This window comes from Phalacrocorax aristotelis, chromosome 1 (genome assembly GCF_949628215.1).
Source record: "Phalacrocorax aristotelis chromosome 1, bGulAri2.1, whole genome shotgun sequence".
NCBI classification, from domain to species: Eukaryota; Metazoa; Chordata; class Aves; order Suliformes; family Phalacrocoracidae; genus Phalacrocorax; species Phalacrocorax aristotelis.
The window spans coordinates 60,862,850-60,876,847 of record NC_134276.1 but is presented as its reverse complement, the minus strand read 5'-3'; the positions used below and the strand labels follow the sequence as shown (position 1 = coordinate 60,876,847).

At 37.9% G+C, this 13,998-nt stretch overlaps 1 protein-coding gene across 4 annotated transcripts in view; it reads left to right on the top strand.

Moving 5' to 3' along the window:
- FGF14 (fibroblast growth factor 14) overlaps positions 1 to 13,998 on the top strand; it is a 411,526-nt gene that overhangs the window by 290,062 nt on the left and 107,466 nt on the right. For 3 of the 4 annotated variants that reach the window (XM_075090202.1, XM_075090213.1, XM_075090219.1), the window contains one exon: positions 10,408 to 10,518. The exons of the other annotated variant lie outside the window; for it this stretch is intronic. In XM_075090202.1, coding sequence (XP_074946303.1) covers positions 10,408 to 10,518 — 111 coding nt within the window. The remainder of the gene's footprint in view (positions 1 to 10,407; positions 10,519 to 13,998) is intronic. 4 annotated transcript variants of the gene reach the window in all.

Genomic DNA, 13,998 nt, shown 5'->3' with positions numbered 1-13,998 from the left:
GCCTGCACTGCGGGCACAGGGCTGCGTGGCCAGCCCTGAGCTGCCGGCCTTGTCCTGGCCTTGGAAAGCTCAGGCCCTGGGTTGTGACACTAAAGAAAGATGAGGGAAACATTCAGTTGAAGGCTGTTGTTAGGACATTACTGCAGAGTAAAATTTGTGCCATTTGTTGCAGCTACTCAGTGATATGGACTAATAGCAGTGCTGTCACTGCAGCGTTGCCAGGCATGGGCAAAAATGTTGCTGTGGAAATCCTGGGGACAAATTTCCTGCTTTTCAATATCTAATCTTTCAGCTTCAAATAACATTTAAGTTGTCAGTATAATAAATGTGCAGGAAACATAAGAGATTTAAAAAGAGTTTAATATTAATACGCAGATAAGGTTGTAATTTGTTCTTTAGGAGCATACCTGTTGGCTCTTCTGAGTGCTGGCTCGCATGGTAGAGCCTCAGCCTTCACTGGGGCTAGCAAGATACTGCAGTATCTTGTATTGCATTACAAGCAACAGATCTGGAGAACAGCATTGCTCTTGATTTCTGTTTAAAACATGCTAGTTGAATGTGTATGTTCTGTAAAGCAGTTTTCAGGACAAGCTTCAAAGTAAAGGCTGGAGTGGAAACCCTGGTGTGAGAAAAGTCAGCAGCTGATAGTTGAGGATGCTTAGCAAACCAGTTTAAATTTAGTTGTGCCCATATGGCTGCATTTTTATAGCATAGGTGGGTCTCCTAACACAACGTAAGAGTGAATGAGTGGCTGGCTGGGTCAGACCATAAGTCTAGTCCAAACAGGATAGTCTGACAGGTGCTGGAGTTGAGTCCTGAGGAGGAAAGGCTTGTCCAAAGGGTTGGAAGCATTAGTGTCTCCAGGCGGAGAACAGGCCTGAAGAGCACATGATAGATGTTTTGGGTGGATAAGTAAGCTCTCTTGGGTGTAATTCCTTCAGTGTATTTTTGACCCGTCCTTCAGAATGAGGGAAATCATACCTAGAACTGCCTGTTTCTCCCCACTCCTTCTTGAAAGAGTTCAAAATCACTAGCTCAGGGGCAGATGTCCATACCTGGTCAGATGACTGTCACTTGTTATGTCATTGGAAGGCACCAGCGGCAGGTCTGGAATTTACCTCATTTAGTATCTTCACACACACAATTGGGCATCTGTAATAAATTAAGAGATGATCCCAGACTTGACAAGGAATGACGGTGGTGTAACTGGTTTTGGCCAAGCAGACAGCGAAGGGAGGAGTCGTCATTGTGGAAGTGTTGTTGGCTCAGCAGACTTGAGGAATATGTATTGGTTTGGGGTTTGTTTTTGTGTTGGTTCCCCCACAGTTTTGTGTTAGACGTCTTGGGAGAAAATACACATTTGGAACTGCAATGGATCTTCAGTCTGACTCACTACTCTGCAAAATGCATGTGATCGCTGATGAAGTTGCTGGCGGCTTTGGCTCAATGTGCTGATAGACTTCTGTGTATACAACCAGAAATTATAAACTATGTATTATTTTCTGGTAGCTACAAAGTGGAGTTTGTATCTTCTGTTAAGTGCATAGTTAGTGTAAAGAGGATCTGAGTGTTTCTATATATTTGTGAAGGAGGATATATTTGACTGATGGCATATTTGTTTTATTTGCTTACAAGTTTACAAATATCTTTTGTTATTAAAGTTAATATGTGATTGGGCAGCAGGGAGGAGGGCTGACTTCTTATGTTCTCTTGACTGCTCAGCATGGTCAGCAATGCACAACTGCGAAATGATGCTGGACTGAAGAGTACCACAGGGAGGGAGTGAAAGACAGGATGTGAGAAACAGGGCAAGGAGAGCACGTCACCTGAACAGATTAAAAAAAATACAGGTGGTAGATGTATAGCCAGTTCTTCATGGTGAGAGAGCGGGACAGGAAGCAAAGCAGGATGAAAAAATGCATCATAAAGTCACTACAAAAATGCACTACATAGGGTGGGAGATTTCTTCTAAAAATCCTGCTTACTTTTATTTACTTTCAGATTACATATTTAAAAGCTATTTGTTCTGGTTTGTGTTCTAATAAAATTTAGACTTAGGGATTTAAATCCCTTTTAGTGTTTTTGAGGTGTTTTGGGGCAGGTCTCCATCAAAGCATGAACCAACTTTGAGCTCCCTCAAAATCTGGCAGACATTTGCAATCTTGTGAGACCTTACAGAATGCTTTCAGGTTTTTGTAAGTGAAGAGTAGATTTAGTTCATGGTGCCAGTGAGAGACTGATGTAGTCTCTGCAGACTGTGTCTCTACCATATCATCAAAAGACTCAGAATTGGAAGATTTATTCCTTAGTAGTCAATAATCAAGTTGACCTGAACTGTTTCTGCTCATTTTCTCATAGCCACTATGAGTATAATTCTGCTTAGTTTCTGGTTAGTAATTAAATATCTGGACCAAATAGCCTTTCCAAGAGAGCCAGAGTAATCTAGGTGGGATAAACATTTGATGTTTGGGGATTTTTGTCCTTTTTTTTTTTTTCCCTCTAGGAGCATTAGGTGGCATAAAAGGAGGCTGCCACTTATAGCCTTTTTTTCATTGCTAGAGTCATTCTCAAAGCAAGAACAGTTCCAGAGAAGCCAAGCTGTTTGTGCTGAGATCACTCAAAAAGATTTTGTTGAGTGACTGCCTGTCACGGTTTTCTGTGATCTGTCCTGTATTGTCAGTGTCAAAATCTACTGATTTCCTTAAAGCCCAGCTCCTGGGGTCACATAACTTCGTAAGAGTTTGTTTTCTTTCTGTGTATTCCAAGTTTTCTTGGATATCAGAAATTGGGAGAAGGCAAAAAAACCCTTGAAGTTGTGGCCCAAGTTAAACTCAAATGCAAAAAATAAGCAGAGAGCACCTCCAGTAGAGGCACGGCTTTGTCGTACCAATGATAGAAATGAGGCTGTAATTCTGAATTAGAAATGGTACAGACTGTGTTCTTCAAGTATAGGGGATTATTTTCTTGTCACACTGGCTGAAGATCAGTTTTCCAAGCTGCTTCTCTTAAGATTTTTGAATTGCATTTAATACCTCAGATTACGAGGCCCTGCAGTCTGTAGGCTGAACAGGACTCATCTTTCTCACAGGGAGGATTTGGGAAAAACGTGATCTCATAAAACCAAAGCAGCCATGCATTGCTTCTGTCTCTCCATCTCACTGCATTCTTGCAAATAAAATATACAAGTGCTTGTGCATATGGTAGAATAAAGCATAGGAAAATGTCTGTTATTTCTTCAGCAGGTCCCTGATTAAATAGTATTCCAGAGTAACACGTAGTTACAGTGGACAAATGAAAGAACAACTAAAATATTTAGTATGACTTGCTATTTTCTGGTTCAAGTAGTTCTTAATAATCCGCTTCCTATAACTCATGACGTTTCTTGGGTATATCATTTGTTAAAAAAAAAAAAGCAGTAGATCCTCAATTATACTTTTTTGGTCATATTGCCTTCCTTTCTTTTCTGTTGCTGTTAGAGATTTTGGAGATTAAACTGAAGAAAGCAACCCTTTGTGAAAGAGCAATGGATTGTTATAAAGAATGTTAAATAATTATTAATGATACTGCATGTATAATGATATTAAAAATTCTTTTGTAGAGCTTCCATATGAATTAATGCCAGTGCAGTCATGCTTTCCTACACAAATAAATATTTTTCAAAAAAAATAAGGTATTTTATCATATTAACAGTGAAAACTTCAGTTTGTCTGATGGGACCTCTGTAATCTTGCTTTATACAGAAACAATAAAGAATGTTCCTCACTAATAACAAAAATGGAAATGCATTTATTTCCCTTTCACAATGGGATTGTCCATTTCTCAATCAATTTTACTTTCAACCTGGCCACATATCTTTGGAGTCCTATGTCTCCAGTAATATTACTTGTTCATGAAGAGGACTAAAATGCAACTTGCATTTAGCAGTCCTCATTTTGCTGGGATTTTATGTCTTTTTAAACAAATGTATTGTAAGACCTAGAGACAAGTTGTCAGTGCACACAGATGGAAGGGAGCACATTTTGCAGATAACATAAAAACATTTGCAGTACAAAGGGAAGGACACCATCACAAAGGGTATGATGCTGTGCTTTCAAGAAAAGCAACCATTTTTCAGAACTCCAACCTGCTTTCATAGTTTACCAAGAAATTTCATAAATGCTGTGGAAGTGCCAATGACAATGACAGCGCAGGAACGTAGGAGGACTCTCTGTCTCTCTTAAATGTGCTCTCAAAGCGAGGTTCTGCGGGAGACGAGCTTGTGATGTGAGGCATGAACAGACAAAAAGTAGAGTTAAAAATAAACACTGAAGTTGAGTGCCCTGTAATCATCGTGAGGACAGAAAAATAAGTGAGCACAGAGAAATAGGCTCACAAAGCCACCGCGTTCCAGAATAAGTACTATTATTACTTACGGGAACAGGGAATAATGGAAGCTATTGCTTTTCTGAGTTCACATTATATCCTTCTCCCCTCTGTCCTGAATAGAGCAAAACTTTCTTTTAAAAGTATTTTGCTTTAAAGTTTTTAATTAAATTTTAGTTTTCTTCTGTGTATTATGAGATATTGAAAACATTATTATTAAAATCAGAGTGTACTAGCATATAAATGGCCATATTTTATCACTTCCTATTAACAATGAGAGAAAGTAAAAGCAACATGGTCAAAAACTTTGAAACATTGAGAGACCAGGTGACAGGACAGTCAAAATAATAAAGTTAGGAGTTTGTAAAGTTTTTGAATGCAAGAGCTGTATCATAAGAACAGTTGAAGAGTTTAACGATGAAGGAACATTACAGTGCTAGGTGCCTATTTAGGATTTTATCCTCTTTAAACGAAGTACAAAATTCTGCATTTCGAATTCCCCACTGGCTATTTGCTTCAGGAAGCTTGTGTTTGTGACTGTGTAACATGCATATCAAAGGTTCTTGCAGTTTTATCTGCTGCAATGATGATGCAAAACTTGCCAAAAACAAGGCAAAAGGAGTGTAATATGATCTTCTGTACCAACTGTACCTGTTGCAATTAAATATAAACAGTATGCTTGAGAGGAAGACAACTTTTAGAAACTGGGAAAAGCATTACAGCAGCAACTGAAATCACTGAAATTAGAATCCAAAAAGAAAAATGTAATTTTACATGGGATTTGGTCCCTCCTTCTGGAGCTGAATTGCCTAGTGGTAATTGTTTCTAAAATGCTGAGTAGTACTGCCACATGTTTAAAGTTTTGAATAGCATCCAGACATTAATCTGAGGCATCAGGAGGTTTCTGTGCAGAAGTCAGCGAAGGGCTGCAGGGTTCCTTGAACAGTAGTCTGGTGGATGGGCTTTAATCCCACCTGTTGTGGTGGGTAGTTAATTATTATACTGCAAGAATCCCAGTCCAAAGCTCCACAAAACACTATTGTCAGGATGATCTTGTGTGAGAAGTCAGAAAAAGTGGCCGTTTACACATCCCAGGCCTTACGAACTAACTGGGAGACAGGTCTGGAGTGGGTGAGACACTGTGCTTTGGGTGGGTACTTTGCTTCCCAACTTCACGAGAAATCTGGGGGTTGCAGCTTTTTGGGAGTATGACTTTTTTTAATCCTAAATCAGATTATAAATAATTTTGTTATTTCAATTAAAGTTCAATAGATAAGGAAGAAGACTCTTAACAAATGCTGATCGTAATATCAGCAAGCAAGAAATGACAGTCAAGTCATGGTGACTATTGGAGCACCAGAAATCTCGAAAAAAAAAGACACCTGATTTACTCTGGACCAGCATGAATGGTATTTTTAGTACTGAAATATCATAAAGTAAAAACTGCAGGAGGAAAATGCAAAGAATAAAGGGCAAGGAAAACGTGAAGGACCTGGAGCTACCAGTTACTAATGTGAGCCTGATGCTATGCTGTCTGAGCAGAATGTACCTCTAAATACTGGCTTTCATTCGACTCGCTGAGCAACTCATTTTGTGACAGACTGGTGATTGACTGCATAGTGCAGTTTATTCTCCGTAAGAATGTGATATGAGACTAACCCACCATTAAGCATTTGCTCGTCAGCCCAAACTGGCTTTTATTTAGTACCTTTACTCAAAAGAGGGAGTAAGTAAATAATGACAGGCAAAAAAAGCCCTCCTATGGTAAAAACTACAAATTAAAACTCTGGTGGATGCTAAGGGATTCATTTTTCATGGTGTTAAAACACAATGGGCATAATCACCATTGTTCTTTTAGCATTGTCAATTCATCTGTCTCTGAACACAAAGGTTAAATCCTTAACACCTGTATTTAACGAGTTTGTCCCGTATTTGTTTTAAACCTATAGAATTTCTAAAGAGGTCTGTCCTGGCAGCCCCTGAGGGTGGGGAAGGAGATGCTAAAACCATTCTGTCTGTGAACAGAAAATATTCTTAATTCGAAACATAAAGTGTCACAATTGTTCTAAAGCACTCAGCCTGTCATGAGTTAATGCGAAAGCTGTTTTTGTAGCCACTATTCGAGGGAGAAGAGAAGACATCTTAATTAAACTCTGCCTTTGTTGAAGACATCAGAAAAGCTACTGGCAGAGTGTGCATGCTAACTGCAATCATGCATCCTGCCGTCGCCACTGACAAGGAAAAAAAGAAAAGTGGGCTGCAAATAGCTGCTGTTTAGTGACAACCTCTAATAACTACAAGTCCAAATAATTCTTTCCATGGTGGGGCATTGCAGGCTTGTCATGCTGACCTGTTCAACATCAGAAGTCAAGGTGCAAAACAAGAACAATAAAAATCATTCAGAGATGTTGAACTATCCATTGATTTTGATACATGGTGAAATTTGCTGGTCTGGGGCTTTTTTCCCCTGAAGTCAAGGTGTTTAAAATTAATTATGTTTAATTAATTAAACTAATTATGTTTAAATAGTATTTTTCACATAATCACCTTGCTGTGGTGTCTAGGACTTTAAGAGAAATAGTAGCAAATATCTATAATAAAATCATTAGAGCTGGGAACTCTTTGGTGAGGTCATCTACTCCCATCCTGTTTGTTTATGTTTTATTATTTTGCTGTATTCTCTTGCTATTCCCTTTCTCTTTCATGTGGAAAGTAAAAGGCATGTGTTGGGTGTAAAGGGTAGGAGTAACTGCTGGTGTAACTGCACCTGCGGACAGGCAGCATCAGTCTTCTGCTGGTGCTCCTGAGCCACTGCTGGTTGCTCCTGCTTTCTAGCAGCCAGTAAAAAAAAATTGTGGTCAAGAAGGATTTGAGAAACTCGTTTGTAAAGCGTTTGAAGCTGAGACTGTTCCTGTAATATTATTAAGTGACAACAGGTAGATAAAGTGCTATAGAAATACAGTGACTAGCGGATTTCTCTTCTCTGCTTCCTGCCCAGGTGTCCCAAAAAGGACCTGAAAAAGTCAATTATCTTTCTGCAATGATAAAAGGTGAATTCCTTGCCCAGCAGGACTGTCCGCTTCATCTTGGAGATATTTACCTTGAGGCTGTATAGAGTAGTCTTTTTGACTTTTACTTATGACTTGCATTGAGATCAATGAGTCATTTCATACAACTCCATCCACTAAATCTGGGTTGCTCTTTGGCTAAGGTCAAAGAAATACCACACCTTTTTGTCCAGTTGCCCCAGTTTTTTTGAGCACTGTTCAGCTAAAGCATTTAGTTATTATTTACTTTCATTTGCAGTTACGAAGTGCTGTGTGATATATCAACTGTGATCAAGAACTAGTAAAAAAATGCATGATTACTTCTGAGGAATAGAAGTTTGAATCTTGCTAAGGACAGGTAGGAACTCTAGGGTAGAGGAGATGTTCTTAGGAGGGTGGGTGAAAAAGGTTATGATAATCCACAGGAAAAAGTAAAAAGAAAGTTTCAGTTGCTATGTTTTGTGGGAAAAAAAAGAGACTTTTATTTTTTCCCCATTTACTATTCTACAGAGATCTACTTTGCACAGTGAAAATATTAATTAGTATCACAGTATTAGTAGTAAAATTCCAGTCTTCAATGAAACATTCAAGTGAAAGAGCCATGTTTTGGGACAGTTTTGCTCAGTTCTCTGACAAATGAAACCATTAAAACTGTATACAAATGGGATGTAACACATGACTAGGGTCCTCTGGTCTCATGATACAATAGCTATTGTTTTGCTGTGTTTGGACTTGGGTGGACAGATGAATGGGGGATTCATACCCTGTCTCATCACACACAGCCTGAAATGCTAGCTGAAGTGCATAGCTATCCACCAAATTATTTTCATTCAGATATAATTTTGGATAGCTGGTAAAGCAAGGTTAACTTTAAATAATGCTTTTGGTGAAAACAGAGAAAAAATAATTGTGCAATTTCTTGCAAGAAAGTAGATTTTATTTGTGAATTTAGAAAAATGAATAGAATGAGTATAAAGAAGAACTTTGAAAGTCACTTCTGAGTTTCACATTTTTCCTTTGAAGCAGTAGATGTAAACAGCTGGTACTAGTGAGTTGGCTGTACTTCGCCTTCCTGTGATACTTCTTTGAGCTAGAGGTGATAATAAAGAATCACTCATTCATGATTCTTTGGGTGTAGAAACTGTTTTTCAAAATACTGATATTTTTCCTGTAAATACTTTTTAAAGCTCTAGGTGTAATAATATTTTCAGAATATTTTTCTTTAGTTGTTTAAGATGCCATATTAATATGTGTAAAGCAAGGATGTTTAAAATAGTCAATTTGGAAGTGCACATTGAAAGCATACGCTGATAGGAATAGTGCCTGTGTAAGAGGAACTCACCTTTCGTTTTTACAGTATGAAAATAATTTTGAGTTGCCTGATGAAGTTGATTGAGACAGTACATTCAAAGAAAATACAATGTAGTCTGTTTATAAATTTAAAAAATATTTGTTTCTGAGTATTCTTATACGAAGACAGGAAATTTTTGCTAATGTAAAAAATTCACGGGAAGCAAAATTTGCAGTTAAAAGAAAAAAAAGTTGTAATGTGCTCACGTGTTGATCATCCAATGTTTATATTATTTATTACCATGCCTCAAAAGTCTTACAGTGTTAATATTTATAGAAACAGGTTTTATGATATTTACAGTTTAATCTTACAATTTTAATTTAGATGGGTTCATTGTTCAATATGACTTTGTAATTTGGATGTTCAAGAAAAAACATTTTCATAATAATTTCATGGAACTGAGTCTCTATAGGAAACTTCAGAGCATTCCACTCAGAGGCAGTTTTGTTTATTAGTGTTTACTTTCACCTCCCCATAGGAAACTGTAAGTAAACCAGCATGATTGATTGTGAGGGCAATTACACACAAACTGAAGGAGGATTTTATGTTCTGGCCACAGGGTTGCACGGAAATCATTTCTGTCTCACTTAGAAGTTCACCTGTTCATTTTATTACATATCTGTCTCAAAGTCTTTATGATTTTAGTTCATTATTGCGTAGATAAGCATGATACAACATAGATGCTTTTAATGGCAATGTCCCCACAAGTTTGTCTACTGGCTGCCTGGAGTTGAGGCTAATAGTTTATGTTTGACAATATTAATACCAATATCACACAGAGGTAGTGCTGTTGATTTTTTTAAGATGCGATGTCATCTTCCTCAGCACTGAACCAGTTCTGCAGCAGCTTATTTTATGATTTGGAAAGGCACCACCCTTGAGATGAATCATAAAGTTGTGGCTTGGCAACTCCTGCCCAATTCTTGGCAATTTTCATAAATGCGGAGTATTAAACAGGTTAGCTTACCTGTTCAGCTACCTGAATTTCCCATATACTTTTAGCTTACTAAGAGCTTTTTCAGTTTTGTTCCTCCATTGCAGGAGGGTTATGGCTTGCCCTGACTGTGAATGTTATTCCCTGGGAGGTGGCAGACAGCAGGTGAATTGTATCCACTTCTAGACTCATAAAATATTTTGGGAACTCTTCAGATGGGACTGTTACACAGTATTTCACCAGCTAAGTTTATCACTTTTGGTAGAGAGTGAAAGGAAACAGACCTTTTCCTCCAAGTCACCTTAAAACTTATGTGAAGTATAGGAAGTCACTAATGCATATGAAATGAGTAGGGTTTTTTAAATGTTTTGTTAGTTTCTGTAAGGCTCTATACTTGTTGCTGAAGTCTAAAATTTTTTGTAGGGCTTAATCTGGTTTAAGTCTTTTGACTATGGGGGTTTGGGTTGTTCTTTTGTTCTGTGTTTTACCTTGTTAATTATAATGAAGGATGTTGGAGGCAGAGAACAGGACACGCAACTGGCCTAATAATACTCTGCGGTGAGATTTTTCTTCATCACCATCAGGACCCATCCTGTTGTAGTACTTTTAAGACAGCAATGCTTCTTCACCAAACTTCCTCCTACAGTGAGAGAAGCAGGGATAACTCTTGGAAAAAGTTTTGAGGCTAGTGACAAAATATGTTTGTCTTTCAGATCCCCAGCTCAAGGGTATAGTGACCAGGTTATATTGCAGGCAAGGCTACTACTTGCAAATGCACCCCGATGGAAGTCTCGATGGAACCAAGGATGACAGCAGTAATTCTAGTAAGTGACTGCCCCAGGGGAATGTCTTAATCGCACCTGCAGATTGCATCGCTCGAGTGTGTATGCGCAGACACAGTATTAATGCCTTTGGAGGGTTTCTGAATGTGTTTTGTCAAAAGGAGGAGGGTTCTGTCCATTTGAAGCCTAATGACCACCAGCACAACTCGTGCAGGACGTTGGCCTAAATGTATTACCTCTCAAGGGGAAGGCGTAAGTGCCGATGGACCTCAGGGGTGAGGTATTTAGGCCAATGGTTGTCTTCTGGCAATTTTATAAAAGTGGTAAAATTATATTTAAAATATTTTTATAAAAGTTATATATTTAACATAAATTTCTTCTCTTCAAGTAAATAACAACAAAAAAAGAGAGATGGAAACAAAAATTCCTGAAAAAATCTGATCATATAGGCCCTGATTCAGCAAAGCAAATATGTGTATGTCTAACTATCAAAGTCCTGCTTAAAACACATGCTGAAGTACCTTGCTGAATTAGGGCTAAAGATCCTACAGTCCCTATACCAGCAAGAGTTCCAATGATTTTAAAAGAATTTCTGCCAGTGTAGGGACTGCAACAGTAGCAGTTTTCAAAAATATTCCAAACGAAAGTGCTTTTGAAAGGCCATGTGAGTCGCTGCTTTGCTACTGTTTTCCTATGATACTGCCACATATTTTCATTCAATGGGCTAATATACATTTGATAACTTCAGCTACAAATTATAATTAAGCAAACCTATTCTTACTCTGGAAACAGTTGATTTTTAATCTTCTATTTAGCAGAGAACATCTGTATTTTGTTTATTTTATTGATAATGGCATATTTAAGTAACATATTTCTGTGTGATCTTGAGGTCTATTTTAAGCATTTTTAATAGAAAAGATTTCTCTTCTTATTATGCATATATTAATAAACCTTTAGTTTCCTCAAAAATGTTTGAATTAGGCTACAGAAATTAAAGGATTTGAGGTTTCTGCTTTACTTTGGTTAGTTCCCTGTTTTATCTGTTAATGCACGGCTGTCATTTTTAACACATTTCATCAATAGTTAGCATGTTCATCTTTCGTTCTATTTTTTTTTTCTTAGAATTGAGAAAAATAGTTGATTAATCTATTTTGATGTGTATTTCTCTGCTTGTTTTCCAAGTGGGTTTCCCCACCCGGCCCCTGTTCCTTGTTTCTTGTCTTCCCTCAGTATGGCCATCTCTCATGCCCACTTCTGCACTGGACTAGATACTAAGACCTTGTATGGACAAGATCTTTATTGCTTTTTATAGAAGCTTTGCCTGTATGAGGTCTGAGAAATGTGTCTTAGAGTATGAGCATGTATCCCTCTCTCCCTCTCCTCTCTCTGCCCATCTCTCTCTCATTTTCTGCTTCAGTAAGGAGGTGTCTGCGACTGAAACAATTTTGGAATGTTTTCATGTTATTTCAGGGTTTTTCTATCTTAGAACTCTATGGATTTTGAATCTTTGCAGAACTAGACCATAGTGCCTTACTCTCCTCCTTTTGCTGCTGTCAGCTTTACAAATCTTCCCTTTTTTTGCTTACTATGAAATTTTCCCTTTCTCTCCCCTCTTCCCTGCCTTTCTAGATTTCCATCTGTCCATCTGTCTGCCCATCTATCTTATTCCTGTTGTTCCAAAATGCAGAACAAATACACTATATGAGAAATATTCTGAAATATAGAACTTGTCCAAACTCAGCCAAATACCAGACAGCGGTATTGCGTCTTTCGGATAAATACTGTTAGATAATATTGTGTTTTACTTCAACGTGATTTTTAGGCTAAAACGTCTTTTTTCCATAAAAGGACTTTTTTCTGTCTTTAACTGGTGTGATTCACTATTTGTTTCTTCACTATTCCAATTTTACAATATGGCTTAGTAAAGACAGTTTAGACCATAAGCATGTAAAATTAATGTGTTTGCCAGGAAAGCATACAATCTCCACCTTAAATTTTGCTAGTATATATGCATCAACACTATATTAAGAGCTGAAAAGATTGATCCATTTGATATATTCATGAATACATTAATATGTGTGTTTCTTTTGTGCTGTCAGTCTTCCTCTTCAGTTCTTGTCCCTTTCTACGCTGTTTCCTTCCATTTCCTGTTGATATTTTTGTTTCGTATTGCTTTTCTTTATTGCAGCATTTTTTTTTACTTTAAAACAATAATTTTCTTATTTATATAATTCCTTGTATTTTGATCTTCTATTTTTGGAGCTCCTTATCGTGATAATTTCTGTCTGAGGCTTACTGGTAAATAAGTTTTAGCAGCTGCCAGAGGGGGGAAATCCTGCTTCTGACTATGGAGCTTGTAGGCTGCCTGTTAAATGGGCCCAGTGGGTGAAGGGACGGACATATATTATCTGTCAATAGGACACATAGTACCCTTACCTTGATAGTGACAATGACTTCCATTTGAAGTGTGTTTCACAAAAATGGAGGAAATGCAGACTGCCGAAGGGTGCGCATCTCTGCCAGCCTTCCACTCATCTTCTGCTTTTCACTGTCCCTGAAGCATGTGAAAGAGTCCTCCTCAGGCACTGACCATCTGAGCCACTGGGTGTCAGGGAAGCCAGAGTGAGTAGTGAGGGACATAGAAGAGAAGTGGTTTCTTTTTTGTCTTCAGCAAGGAAAGTATTTGAAGCTTAGTCATGCTGCTGCTTTTTGCGCTGTTGCTCTCAGGAAGTGTGCTTGAAGTTAAAATTCCTTCAAGTGCCTGTATGATTTTGTACTCATTTTATATGTATGTCAGTAAACATAAGTTGCACACTATTGGAGCCACAGTGTTATAGAGAGGTAGCGCAAAGTAAGATTATGATGTAGTCTGTTCAAATTGAGTGGTTCTGTTCACACCCATTTTTTGTTTGTCTTTAAAGCTTCTTGGTAGTCTCTTTAATGTGACTTTTTGCTTCTATCTGAAGTAAAAATGAGTTTTACCAGTGGTTTTGGTCAGCTGCTGTAGTACAAGCCATTGTCCCAGCTTGCCTTGAGTAAAGGCTAGAGTCTGCGGAGATAGATGGCAAGACTTTTAATGTATTGCTGTGCACAAAGCCTTGCATGAAAAAGGAAGAAAGATGTGACTGCTTGTAATTGCATCTCTGAACGTACTTCCATCTGCTCATGATGGTGGCCATGCTATTAGAACCCAACCTAAATAGACTGATGGGATTCTGTTCGTTGTTGTAATTTCTTTTTATATCTTTTCCAAGTTAGGGGTGTTTTGTGACAGTATGAATTAATGCACTTATTGGTTAATGGTGCTGAGCTTCCTTAAATCACATCACCAGACCAAGGCTGTTAGCTTAAACCATCTTGTGTGTACAAGATGGGTTTTTTTGCCAAAATCTCAGTAATATGTGGAAAAAGGCTTTATTTCATTGCGCTTTTTTTGTTTGTTTTAGCTGGTTTTCTCTTATTCCTTCCTCTAATGCCTTACAGTTTCTAGTTTGCTCTTGTGGCTTGCTTGTAGTGAAAGTA